At 44.3% G+C, this 14,924-nt stretch overlaps 1 protein-coding gene across 2 annotated transcripts in view; it reads left to right on the top strand.

Annotated features, from left to right (window-relative positions):
- cntn3a.2 (contactin 3a, tandem duplicate 2) overlaps positions 1-2,471 on the top strand; it is a 106,423-nt gene extending 103,952 nt beyond the window's left edge. For both annotated transcript variants that reach the window (XM_017715917.2, XM_017715916.2), the window contains exon 23: positions 2,133-2,471. In XM_017715917.2, coding sequence (XP_017571406.1) covers positions 2,133-2,230 — 98 coding nt within the window. In that variant the 3' untranslated portion in view covers positions 2,231-2,471. The remainder of the gene's footprint in view (positions 1-2,132) is intronic.
- The last annotated feature ends 12,453 nt before the right edge of the window (positions 2,472-14,924 follow it).

The following is a 14,924-nucleotide window of genomic DNA, read 5'->3' as shown; positions in this document are numbered from 1 at the left end:
TTTTACACTGTCACAAAAACTGAAAAACATTGGAGATACATTGTGAACTGAGTTTATGTTTTAGGTTAAATGTTTTGTTTAATAGGCAATGAAATGCACTCGGGATTACAGTGTGTTAACAATGTGAGCCAAACAGTTGAGCCCACGAAGCATTTCTGGTCAGCTGGAGTCGGTGTTGTGCATGAGCGTTCACTGAACTGAATGAATCGCTTGACTGAATGAAACACATGTGACTGGTTTGCAGCCACAAAGACGGCAAGGAGGCAGGTAGCTTACAGAAAGTGTTGAGCAGTGCATTCAGTGAGAGTCTTACTGACTTAAAGGCTGTGGTATAAAATAATTCATTTACTTTATGAGTTGCAATGGTTTTGGGCTGGTAATGGATGGATAGAAAGAGCTTCTATTGAAAAAGAATTTATTTTTAATTAAAAAAAAACCAAGTGCACATGAACGAGTTCATTTCTGGAACTGTGAACTTAGTTCAGAAGTGTTTAAATGAGCTATGACCTAGTTCATTTTCAGTATGAACTGGCACAACACTGGCGTGAGTATAAAGTAAAGCTGAAAAGTGAAACATTATGAATTTGTGATTTTAATTAGATTTACTTTTTTAAAATAATTTTGTGTCATGTGAGCCTAATCTGGCCAATACTGCATCCCATGCCTTTAAAAATGTGGGGTAACACTTTCTACGAATGTCACGTTTGTAAGCATCTTTTAATATGTTATAATGCATTTATATGGCATTATAAATATGGTTATACGTTATGATTTGTTAATATAAGGTGTTATAGATACTGTTTATAACATGTTATACTGTCAATGCCAAAGAAGTCAGCCCCTCCCTTGAACCCCCTCTGACATCGCACTGAGAGTGAAGTCGCTGTGGAGTGAACGTCTGGAGAGGGGGAGGCGAGATAGTCGAGTGATGTCACTGTAATTTGTTCCTCACTGGTTCTAACGTCAAGAGCTAGAACCCTTCACTGTGTACCACTACACTACACTACAGTACAGTAGTGCTGGTTTCTGCTGGCGTTCTATTGGATATACAGTGTTAAGTCAGTGCCAGGCTAACGGTGGTGCACATTAACAGTGGTGCACATTAACAGTGGTGCACATTAACAGTGGTGAACATTAACGGTGGTGCACATTAACAGTGGTGAACATTAACGGTGGTGCACATTAACAGTGTTGAACATTAACAGTGGTGCACATTAACAGTGGTGATCATTAACAGTGGTGCACATTAACTGTGGTGAAAATGGACAGTGGTGAACATTAACAGTGGTGAACATTAACAGTGGTGAACATTAACGGTGGTGAACATTAACAGTGGTGCACATTAACAGTGGTGATCATTAACAGTGGTGCACATTAACTGTGGTGAAAATGGACAGTGGTGAACATTAACAGTGGTGAACATTAACAGTGGTGAACATTAATGGTGGTGAACATTAACAGTGGTGAACATTAACAGTGGTGAACATTAACAGTGGTGAACATTAACGGTGGTGAACATTAACAGTGGTGAACATTGACTTTCCCACATTGGGTGAAACTCTGATGTTGCTCTAGTTTAAACTCTGACATTTGAAGCCTGTAATGAGCTTATTGTGTTTTAGTGTTTCAGTAAATCCTTCAGTAAATTCTTCAACTTGAAGCCTCAGTCTGAACCCTGGAGGAGGCTTTAGTCCAGCACGCTCCACTTTACTGAGAGCGGACTAATACAGCTTATGAGCTCTTATCATTTATGAGCAGTACTTATAATGCACTATGTTAACAATTCATACTGCAGAATAAGCATGAAAATAATGTGTGGTGCAGTTTTAGAAATATTTATAGCCATGTTTGTAATGTTCATGTTATGAATGTGTTTATAGATGCTTACAAACATGACATAGAAAGTGTTACCCGATGTAGTTCGCATGACCACACAGTCCAGCCAACTTCCGGTGTGCCTGCTCTCGCTACAGAACGCCCACCAGCGATCAGTGGAAGGCTGCCCGGGCGTGCTGAGCGTGCACGCAGGGTGGCTGTGTCTGGCACCTGTGTTAAGTGATTGAGCCGTCTGTGTGAAATGGATTTGTTTTTAGGAAGAACTGATGCTGTAACGGTCCCTCACTGTGTTGCAGGTATGAGCGTGCGGGGGTCGAGAGCGTGGCGGCCGGCCACCATTCCACTCTCCCTGCTTTTTATCATCGCATTAACCGCCATGAGGCCAACCTTGTGAAAACGCTCGTTAGGACTGACCAAGCTTCTCTTCGTTTCTTCGTCTGTGCTCTTCCTTCCTTTAAAATTGCGGGGAGACTTGCATCAGCTCCTTTTTTCGACGCAAGATTGTTATTCCCAGCCATCCAGTCGAGCGGTCCTGAGAGGAGAACGACAAGCCTGGAAGTCACTGGATAGTGAGTGCATGTTATGTACAGTGTATCATTGTCTCACAGCAAAGGGACAAAACAAGACCGAACAAGTTCGGGTTGTGCTTTCTTCCCTTGGGGGGGGTGGGGGGGTTTGGGGTGGGGATGGGGGGGTTTGTACGAAGGATGTCGTGACTTTGTATGCACTACTTTCCCCACAGGTCTCCGTGACCCTATGAGGAGAACAAAAATGCCTTACTTCCATGTACATGCCAAAGTAGTAGATGTCCTTCTCATGTGCTTCTCCTCCTGTTGCTAAGCTACCGTCTGTCCAGATGTCTGCTTTTTATTCCTTTTTGATATGAAATCTCGATGTTATTCAGTGTTTTTGTAGGGTATGATTACATATCATTGATGTTTGGCAGCCTCAGCGTACTCATTAATGGAAGATGATTTGTCGCTGTGCCTTCTATACAGTAGCTACGTATCGATTTCATTTACCTTGCATCATCATGATTATTCGGAATGACTGGAGCCTCTCGTTGCCATTGGAGCACATTTATGTTGGGGTGAGTTATGAAGCCCGCCTGACCTGAGTCAGCAGCTGTGAGGGTTGTGCTTATGCATTGTGAGCTGTGTAATCGAGTTTTGTCAACATGTTAAAATGCAACATTTATATTATCAGCTGTTCCTATTGATGGCACTGGAGAGTCATTACAAGCTGACAATAAGATGCTGTTTTTCAAAGCTACGGTACATCTTAGGGCTTCAGTCTAGCATTTTTCAGTCTTCCTGAGAGGAAACTGAGGGCGACCTTCATGAGGAACGACTGAAAAGCTAAGCTAGTTTTTTTTTTTCCACCAAGCACCCTTGGCTTGTTGTGTGAGTCTCTGGAGAAAGTTAGCCATTTGTTATCCAACATCAGTGAGCGCTTTGCCTGCCTCTGTGCTGGAGAGCCTCTGCTCACCTTGGCCGGCTGAATCAGGGCGGGCTTTGGAGGAACAAAAACCTACTCACCTGATCAGAAACGATGCCTGCTGTCTCGGCGCCAGCCTGGCGAGGAGGTTTAAGCCGGAGACATAATAGAGGGTTCCATCGCGGCTCGAGCACTGCGCTCATCATAATAGGAGATAAAGATTACATGCATCCGACCTAACGTTTAGCTGGCTGAACACGAAGAGCAGATGACCTGGAAGCACATAAACCGAGAGGTCTCTCCTGTTATCTTGTGATAAATGCGGTGTCCGATCCACGCTGAGATTTCCGAAGCCATTTAAACATCCTAATATATTACGCCGCACCCCACTGGGAGCTTTTGACCGAACAGGGCGACAGAATAATGGTTATCAGGGCGGCGGAGGGAAGATGGATGTGAGATGAGCTGCACGCGGCGCTATATCAGAGCAGTCCAGACAGAGCAGATGAAAGAGATATTTGGGCTTTTTTTCACCCATTTTTTCATGCATTTTTTTCAACCAACCTGCCTGGTGCCCCCTCAGGAAGACCGGAGGAAGCGAAGGCCGCAGCGCCTTTTTGTTAGAAAGCGAGTATTTTAGCGCTCGCGGGTTCCGGGTCACAGAAAAACGACGCTGCTACTTTCAGTCTTGATTTTCCAATTTCAGCGTGGAATGAAGATCGGTACAAAAGGAAAAGCAGGTGAATCTGCCCCCCGAACACCCACCCCCAACCTTTCTGAGTGGAAAAGAAACATGTTGTTTATACAGACTTCGCCGTACAATGTAGATGTCACACCGCATCCCGTCAAGGCTGTCAGAGCCTGACGTATCTGGGATTCGGAACAGCTGCGTGGTTTTGATTCCGCTTCCGATCATAGCTGTTGACATTATAGGTGCCTGGTGTCAGTTATGCATTCTCTGCTTGCATTTCTTGAGTTTGCTAGTTAGATAGTTGAAGCTTTTCTTCTTTATTGGTGTTTTTGTTTCGTTTGTTTTTTATAGAATAGATCGCCTCAGACCGGGAAGTGTTTGCGAGCGAGATGCCTCGTATTTTGGATGTACAATTAAATGTTTGGGGGGTATTTGCGATGAGCACAGTGTTGAACAAACTGCTCCAGTGTTGAGTCCATTTGGACTGAAATGAGGCCGAGTTTCACAGTTCAGTGTTTTCCTTGCTCTATCACAATCATCAATTATCTAGTCTCGCAAGGCCAGACAGGATCGTGTAGCTAGAATACACATCTGGAGACCAGAGGCCTGTCTGACTTAACGTTGAGTGGCACATGCCAAACAGTACGGTGAATGGCAGTAAGTCTGACTTGCAACAGCGCCACCATGAGGCATTTTAATCTAATAAGACTGAGTCGGCTGCAGTTTTAAGGAATGGGCACCGCAGTTACTCACCACCCGGCTGTGCGAGCTAAGAGATGGCTTGATGATGGCAGAGCCTAGTCCTCATTGGCTAGAAGCTCGGCTGACAGCAAACTATGTTGAATAGCACACAGACTATTAAATTGTATAGTGAATGTAGTGATATAGTGATACTGAACTTTGTATTATTAAAAGAAATGTTCCATCTTTATGTAAAAGCTGCATTTACACTAAACAGTTGCTTAAACAGTTGATGCCCCTCTCTGTGTGGCTAAAGGCCTCAGCAGACCTTTTGAGGAGGTGACATTCAACTGGCTTTGGCGAACAATATGTGGGCAATTGTAGAGAAAACGAACAACCGTAGACGTCGCACGGAGGCTTCATTCGTCTTGTTGCAGATGGGCGAACTCCACATTCGAAGACTCTACACGACAAAGCCTCGGTTGGTCAGTAAAAAAGTGCCGTTAAACGAAGATGGACGATTTTGAGGTTCGGCTTTGGCAGAGAAATATTTCACCGTGAAACGCACATTGGTTGAATAAACAATGAATATCGCCTAAATGTGGGATGATAAGTCTAGTACTAACTAGTGCTAAGCACCAAAACATACAGGTTATCTTATATTTAGGTTCACAAGAGGGCGAGGCTGAAGTCGGCCTTCTGCTCACCAGCTTTGTGCTTGAAATTCCCTTTTTCCCCTTAAATGCTGGCGGTGTTCTGAACTCAAACGTCGCCGTAGTTAGAAGAGTGAAAGAATCGTTTTCCAGCAGGGATGAAACTGTCACAGCATCACGTGGAGCATCCGCATCAAATGAAACCACAGACAGAGGGGCTGTCGGCTTCGCACAACCATCGAGAAGTTTGATGGTTGTCGCAGGGAGTTTGCTGAGGCCTTGAACGTGCTGTGTTTGGGCTGAAGGGGAAGATGTTACTCTGTTGAATAAGTTTAGCTGCCATGGAACAGAAAAGACCACTCGATTGACTCCTTTAGGTGCTGTTCGCATCTTGAATGGCAACCAATTAAAGTAGCACAAAGGATCAGATTTACCAGGACGATCAAGATGAAGCGCATTGGTCATTCAAAAGGGAAGGCAAGACTTTCAGCCACTGTGCGTTAAATCACATCGCAGTCAGATCAACATTGGACGAGAGGCTCACGGTTCACGAACAAGCCCATCTTGTTAAACGTTTGATGAAAAAGGACTATTAGAAACTATTAAGATTAAAACCTAATGGTTTTGCTTTCTAATTGGAATTGGCTTAAAGGATTCCAGTAGTGACCACTAGTTAGTTTCCTGTAGATCACCTTCAAATCTCATTAGGAAATCATCTAATGCATTTAGAATGAACCACTGGCCACCTTTTAACTCTTGAGTGGTGTTCAGGTCTGTGGGACCCCTTTTCAATGTTTACCAAAAGAGAAAAATTATGTGGTTTATTATTATTTCAGCCTCAGATTCTCGGTCTTTGCTCATTTTCAGTGAAGAGCTTATAAAATAACCCGTTTTCAGGGTCTTCACTCTGTTCACCCCCCACACATTTATAGTACACATGTGGTGCTGGGCTGAACCCACGGGGAGTAAAAGTGAGGAGGTGCTGTGTCCTTCACTCTGTTCTCCTCATACATGGCCTGCTGTTAGTGTGTGTGTGTGTGTGTGTGTGTGTGTGTATGTATATGAGGGTGGACAACATGGACAGGCTGCTGACTGGCTACAGCTGCTAAAGTAGAACCCTACATTGGACACTTGTGATATTTTAAACATCTGGTATTTTTACAGAAATTGTAATGGTTATTATTTAAAAACCTATAATGTGGTGGGTCCACCAGACCACTGAGTACAAGCACATCAACAACACACAATATATATAATCTATCAATCTATATATACATATATATTCTGCAATTTCCCTCTGGGATCAATAAAGGATTCTGATTCTGATATATCTATAACATTTTGATATCAACCCATCAAAAAAAGCATCACAAAACCATCAGGAACCAACAGAAACACTTTAAATTGATATACAGGTATATATAAATTTATATATATATATATATATAAACACATAAGTTTGATATACAGGTGGCACATTTACTTTGTTCCCACTCCAGTAAGGCCGCTCAGATTTCGACGTCCTCATTACGAGATCTTGTCTGGCCCCGCGAGATTACCAGTGTTCAAACCCTTCACGTGTCGGCTGACTGAGAGCAGGGAAAACATGGAAACGGCGGTGGGAGGAGGAGAGTTAAAAAGACCAGGCTTCCTTTGTGTTGTAGATGTACTACTGTGTTGTTTTGCTCATTCTGGTTTTGGAACCTTAATGACTATATCAGCCTTGTATGTTTCAGAGACCCTTTGTTATACCAGAAGATCAAAAGAAAAAGCAGGTCACATCAAAAGAATCTGAAAAAAAAAAGACTACCAAGACCATATTCCTACAAACATTCAAGCGTTTGCTAAACTGCAGTTTGCTTCATACTGTATATACACTTTATATTCATTAGGTTTTACTTTCTTTTGCTTTCGAAATGAAGATGTTAGCATGTGTGTTTTTGTCTGTTGCAGTTGAGTAGTGCACCTTTCTCACACGTCTAAACATCTGACCTAATCTTTTGATACTGCTGTACTACTGCAATGTTCCTAATCTCTGTGAGATGAGATGTTTGATCAAAATGCTGTTTTCATATTGAAAAGCAATTCTTTCATCCTGTACAGTAAAGCAGTGCATGTTTCTAATTGTTTCATGTGTTCATGTCTCTTTTTTTAAAAGAAAAAAGAGGGAAACTTAATAAAAAACAGCTTCCTAGACATGAATCTCTAAAACACGGCCTGTCACATCACATCATTAAAGCTGATGTTGTTTGGTTGCTGGTTTAGTTTAAGTGAAACACATTTGGGTTTTCTGAGCATGAATATCAGCATCACCACATTCCCTCACCAATATAGTTTGACTCATTAAGATCGGCTCCCTTTTCAAATGGAATGTCTCCAGGTGTGAGGATGAATCTTGTTAACCTGAAAGGTACTTCAAACAACATATTTTGGACTTTATCTATTCAAACCCATTTCCAAAAGAGTTGGGATGCTGTGCAAAATCTAAATAAAAACCAAATGCAATGATATGCAAATCATTTAAACCCAATATTTTATTGAAAATAGTACAAAGAGAGCAAATCAAATATTGAAACTGAGAAATTTGATTGTTCTTGGGAAAAATATTTGCACATTTTAAATTTTATTCCAAGAAAATGTTCCAAAAAACTTGAGATGGGGGAACAGAAGGCTGGTAAAGTTGTGTAATGCTAAAAAAAGACACCTGGTGGTTGATTGACAGCAGGTCAGTAACATGACTGGGTATAAAGAGCATCTCAGAGAGGCAGAGTCTTTCAGAAGTAAAGAGGAGGAGGGGTCACCACTCTGTGAAAGACGGCACCATCAAATAGAGCAACAATTCAAGAAGAACATTTCTCAACATAAAACAGCAAAGAGCTTCTGCTTTTCATCGTCTACGGTGCAGAATATCATTAAAGACTCAGAGAATCTGGAGAAATCTCTGTCTGTGAGGGACGAGGCTGAACACCAATATCTGCTGGCCGTGATCTTTGGGCCCTCAGGCAGCACTGCATTAAAAACAGACATGGTTCTGTAGTGGAAATCACTGCATGGGCTCAGAAACACTTCTGAAAACCACTGACTGTGAACACAGTTCATCACTGCATCCACAAACGCTGTTAAACTCTAAAACACAAAGAAGAACCCAAATATAAACAGGATCCAGAAACGCTGCCACCTTCTCTGGGCCGGAGCTCATTTAAAATGGACTGAGGGGAAGTGGAAAAGTGTCCGGCGGTCCGACGAATCAACATTTGAAATTCTTTGTGGAAATCATGGACACTGTGTCCTCCGGGCTGAAGATCACTCAGCTTGTTATCAGTGCTCAGTTCTGAAGCCAGTATTCATGATGGTTTAGGGGGCATTAGTGCACATGGCCTGGGTGACGTGCTCATCTGTGAAGACGCCATTAAAGCTGAATGATATAAACCTGTTTTATCAACATCTGCTGCCGTCCAGACGACGTCTTTTTCAGGGAAGGCCTTGATTATTTCAGCAAGACAATGTCAAACCACATTCTGCATGTATTACAGCAGCACTGCTCTGTATTAAAAGAGTCCAGGAGCTAAACTGACCTGCCTGCAGTCCAGAACGGTCACCAATAAAAAACTAGAGGTGATGAAACACAGCGGTAAACAGACCCCCGTCCCAACTTTTTTGGAAGGTGTTGTTGGCATTGAATTCAAAATGGGCACATATACAGCAGCATTTCTCAGTTTCAACATTTTATTGATTGTCTTTGTATGATTTTCAGTGAAATGTAGGGTTTAACCTTCCTGTTCGGGTCAGATTTACACCGATTTACAACTTAAAACACATAAATATTGTGTTTTACATTTGACGGCCTCAAGGCCTCAGGATATCCTCCACACTCTGCACTTGAACATATAAAAGTGACGGTCACCTCTTTCATTGGATTTTGAGTATCCAGACTATATTCATTCATCAGACACACCTCATACACACCCCCCCGACTCGCTCGCTTATCCTCACACACACCACCCCGACTCACTCGCTCATCCTCACACACACCCCCCCGACTCGCTCGCTCATCCTCACACACCCCCCCGACTCGCTCGCTCATCCTCATACACACCCCCCCGACTCGCTCGCTCATCCTCATACACACCCCCCCGACTCGCTCGCTCATCCTCATACACACCCCCCCGACTCGCTCGCTCATCCTCACACACCCCCCCGACTCGCTCGCTCATCCTCACACACCCCCCCGACTCGCTCGCTCATCCTCATACACACCCCCCCGACTCACTCGCTCATCCTCATACACACCCCCCCGACTCACTCGCTCATCCTCACACACCCCCCCCGACTCGCTCGCTCATCCTCACACACCCCCCCGACTCGCTCGCTCATCCTCATACACACCCCCCCGACTCGCTCGCTCATCCTCATACACACCCCCCCGACTCGCTCGCTCATCCTCACACACCCCCCCGACTCGCTCGCTCATCCTCACACACACCACCCCGACTCGCTCGCTCATCCTCACACACACCCCCCCCGACTCACTCGCTCATCCTCACACACACCCCCCCGACTCACTCGCTCGTCCTCATACACACCCCCCGACTCACTCGCTCGTCCTCATACACCCCCCCGACTCACTCGCTCATCCTCATACACACCCCCCGACTCGCTCGCTCATCCTCATACACACCCCCCGACTCGCTCGCTCATCCTCATACACACCCCCCGACTCGCTCGCTCATCCTCATACACACCCCCCGACTCGCACGCTCATCCTCATACACACCACCCGACTCGCACGCTCATCCTCACACACACCCCCCCGACTCGCACGCTCATCCTCACACACACCCCCCCGACTCGCTCGCTCATCCTCACACACACCACCCGACTCGCTCGCTCATCCTCACACACACCCCCCCGACTCGCTCGCTCATCCTCACACACACCCTCCCGACTCGCTCGCTCATCCTCACACACACCCCCCCGACTCGCTCGCTCATCCTCACACACACCCCCCCGACTCGCTCGCTCATCCTCACACACACCCCCCCGACTCGCTCGCTCATCCTCATACACACCCCCCCGACTCGCTCGCTCATCCTCATACACACCCCCCGACTCGCTCGCTCATCCTCATACACACCCCCCGACTCGCTCGCTCATCCTCATACACAACCCCCCGACTCGCTCGCTCATCCTCACACACACCCCCCCGACTCGCTCGCTCATCCTCACACACACCCCCCCGACTCGCTCGCTCATCCTCACACACACCCCCCCGACTCGCTCGCTCATCCTCACACACACCCCCCCGACTCGCTCGCTCATCCTCACACACACCCCCCGACTCGCTCGCTCATCCTCATACACAACCCCCCGACTCGCGCGCTCATCCTCACACACACCCCCCCGACTCGCTCGCTCATCCTCACACACACCCCCCCGACTCGCTCGCTCATCCTCACACACACCCCCCCCAACTCGCTCGCTCATCCTCATACACACCCCCCCAACTCACTCACTCATCCTCATACACACCCCCCGACTCGCTCGCTCATCCTCATACACACCCCCCGACTCGCTCGCTCATCCTCATACACACCCCCCGACTCGCTCGCTCATCCTCATACACAACCCCCCGACTCGCGCGCTCATCCTCACACACACCCCCCCGACTCGCTCGCTCATCCTCACACACACCCCCCCGACTCGCTCGCTCATCCTCACACACACCCCCCCGACTCACTCACTCATCCTCACACACACCCCCCCGACTCGCTCGCTCATCCTCATACACACCCCCCGACTCGCTCGCTCATCCTCATACACAACCCCCCGACTCGCGCGCTCATCCTCACACACACCCCCCCGACTCGCTCGCTCATCCTCACACACACCCCCCCGACTCGCTCGCTCATCCTCACACACAACCCCCCGACTCACTCACTCATCCTCACACACATTATATTATGTGTATTATGTCTATTTCTATAAATTCAGGTTAAACACTACTCTGAGACGTTGTTCACAGCTAAAGAATGAAAAATGGTTTTTGTGCTAATTTAAGAGCGGTTAAAACACACCGGTCAATTTTGAGCGGGAACACTAAAGTAAGGGGCGGGAGGTGAAGAGGACAGGAGGGTTAAATGATTTGCACATTATTAAATTTTGTTTTTATTGACATTTTGCACAGTGTCCCAACTTTTTGGGAAATGGGGTTGTAGATCATAACAACAAGTCATAGTGTGATTCAGCACTGTGCAGTTCAGAGTCTTCCCTGACCCTCCGTATATGATAGAGTTTGTTACGCAGTTAAGATTGCATTAAGGTCATTCGTGTGTTTCAGAGAGAGGTAAATACTAAATTATGCAGTGCTGTGGCCCTCTGGGGCTTCAGTTTGAGAAGCCTGGTTTAAAACATCTCCAACTGAGCTACAGGCAGATCTGTATATCCATATAATTGTCCCATTAGGACATGAAAAGCACAACTGTTTGAGGAAAAACAGTTTTACTGTGTTTTATACACATTAATGCAGCTCCCAGAACGTCTTTCTGTCTAAACTCACCTTCCACTTTAATACCTCTGTGTTTACCTCTCTTCTACCTTCACTCACTGGACAATTTATGAGCTACACGTACGTTTTACTTCCACTATATGAGTCGTTCTATGGAAACGTCCAATTTTGTGTCCCTAGCCACTACGGATATATTATACTTGAAAAACATGTTAGAGTTACATTTTATTTTTATTTTAAAATGAAACAATAATTTATTCCAACAGTTAGACCTTCTTGAGCCTCAATTCAGAAATATTAGTTTTTAATTCAATCATATAGAATTCCAAGCAGCACAGAAGAGCTCGTCCCCACAGTCGTGTGTGAAGCTGAGGCCATAATTTGAGGTAAAAAACTATTTTTTCTGGAATTTTAACTGCAATAATCTACACACGACTATAAAATATATCATTTAAATGACAGAAAACAAACGTCAAATAAATATAATAAAATATATAATTAAAGTCCCCCAGGCGTCGTGTTGCTGGTGTTACTGCGTAACAAAAAAACTCTTATTTTGAAATAAAAGTCACACCGATGACGTCACTCGACCTCCTTCGACCTGTTTTCTGAGGATCTATGGAGAAAAGCTCATGGTGAGTCCACTGTGTCTCTCAGTTCTCAGAGATCTTCTCATTCAGCTCATGATCTCATATGAAGCTTCTAGCTGACGTCACTGGTGCGACCGACTTTATTCTGAGGTCATTGTGAAAAAATAGAAACACAAATGGATTAAATTCCATATTTTAGTGGACGTTCCCTGATGGACGGCGTGTGGTTTGATGTTCTGTAAAATGCATTGATCATTAAAAACGTCTCTGGTGTTTCCTTCATTATGTGGAACACCGATGACGGTCAGTTACACCAGTGACTTCTTTTGGATAGATAGAAAAGACATTATATAGACATTTGATAAAGGACAAAAAACAGGATAAAGTGCCTTAATAAGCTTCAGTGTAACTTCTTATAGATTCTACAAAGTTCTGGAACGGCACTGGTGAGATGGAACATGTTCTGAAAAGTGTTTTTATGATGATGGTGGAGAGAGGCATCTTACACAGCGACCCCAAATCTCCCATTGACCTTTAACTGGGTTGAGATCTGATGATTGCAAAGCAATAGCACTACCACAGGCATACATCACTTTCATACGTAAACCATTTAGACGGTCCTCCTGCCCGGTGGATGGGGCATTGTCTTGGAATGAAATGTTTCATCCTAGGATAAAGTTGAGCAGTTGCTGCAGTATTTGCAGTGACCCTTACCCCTACAGAGAGAAGTGGACCCAAATCATGCCAGCAAAAATCCCCAGACTGGCCTGTGCTGTTGTCTTGGTGTAGACCGCATCCACTGTTGGAGAAGATGATGAAAGAAGACTTGGCTCAACAGATCAAGTACAATGTTTGTACTTTCTCAGGTTTGAAACATCGGTATGACATCTAGGTGGTGAGTGGTCAACAGCGGTGGACGAAGTACACAAACCATGTACTGGAGTTAAAGTCGAGACACCCGAGGTAAAATATTCCTCCAGTAAAAGTCGAAGTTCCTCCCTTTAGACCTCCACTTGAGTAAAAGTACTAAAGTATTTCCCTTCAAATGTACTTAAGTATAAAGTAAAAGTACTAAAAGAGTAATTCTGGCTCTGATGTCCTGTTATCATTTTTATAACCAGACTGGCTTCATGAACTCATTTCAGGTGAAAGTCCTCCAGCGTCTCTCTTGGTAAACCAGTCTTTTAATAGAACGTCATTAATTAGTGACGCTGACGTCTATTAAAATGATCAGAAGCACAAAACACTGAAGGTAAACAGTTTCCATCAGGGAGAACCGAGTGGCTCTGAAATCACTTTTTACACACAAGCAAAGTTTCAGTTTCAGATTTATTTACAACTTAGTTCCAAGTTTAAGTTGAATAAAAACTGGCTTTAAACTCAGGATCACAGATGAGCTCCTTTACTATGTTGATCTGTAGGCGTCTGTTCATAAACATAAACCAGCCCAAACCAAATGTAGGAGGAAAGTCAGATATTAGACTCTGAAATGTAGTGCAGTGAAAGTAAAAAGTCACCAATAATGGGAAAACTTCAGTACAGACACACCAAAAATACTTAAGTACAGAAACTAATTACATTTACTTAGTTACTGTCCACCTCTGGTGGTCAACCATTCTAAATAATGCCAAGAGTGTTTCTGTGGTCAGAAACTGAGTGGAGGGGAGTAAATTCACCAGCCTAGCCTGCATTTACATTTATGGCATTTGGCTGACGCTCTAATCCAGAACAGCTTACAGTTTTTGATCATTTTACAGAGGAAGGTGAAGGTGGTGTTAGGAGTCTTGCCCAAGGACTCTTAGTGGTATAGCGTAGGGCATTAACCCGAGGGGTTGAGGGGTTGAACCCCAGTCTGCAGTGTAGAAGGCGGAGGTGTTATCCACTACACTATCCAACAGAATAGCCTGCTGCACTGGATTGAGCTACATTATAATTACAGCCAGATGCTCATTTTTGGTGACTAGGATTTATATAATAATTTTATAAAATAGTTGTTCAGCCACCAATGAGTGCAAATACATACCAAACAAAATTAAAACGAAGCATGATAATGAGTTAATTACCTTTTTAATGTCTTTTCCGGCACATTAGCTAGTTTTCCATCCAGATGAACTTTTTTTTTTTGAAAGACATTTTGAGATTTGAAGGTTTGCTGATGTGAGCTATGAAAACTAATTGTCGGTAATGTTTTATGTGTATGTATGACTTTCCTCTTTTCAGCTTTAGTGGAAAGTTGTTTGTTGATATCTGAAATGTTGTGAATACTTATATTGGATTTTGTTTTATTAATTCCATAACCATGTGCCAGGTTTCCCTCACGTGTTTTTAAAAGGGATGCACTCCTCAGAACAAGATTTCCAGAAATGGCAGCAGCCTATCTAAAAGGAACGTGCTCCATCAGACCAGCCTGAACAAAATGTACTTCTAAGCAGATTATGGAGAAGTCATTGGGAGAAATGTACAATTTAAGCCTTTTTATCACCAGAAAAAAGTTTGATGGAAATAATCAAAAAGCATTTTTTAAGCATTTT

Source organism: Pygocentrus nattereri, chromosome 9 (genome assembly GCF_015220715.1).
Source record: "Pygocentrus nattereri isolate fPygNat1 chromosome 9, fPygNat1.pri, whole genome shotgun sequence".
Classification (NCBI taxonomy): Eukaryota; Metazoa; Chordata; class Actinopteri; order Characiformes; family Serrasalmidae; genus Pygocentrus; species Pygocentrus nattereri.
Note: the sequence above shows the minus strand (reverse complement) of the source record. Positions and strands in the feature narration are given on the sequence as shown.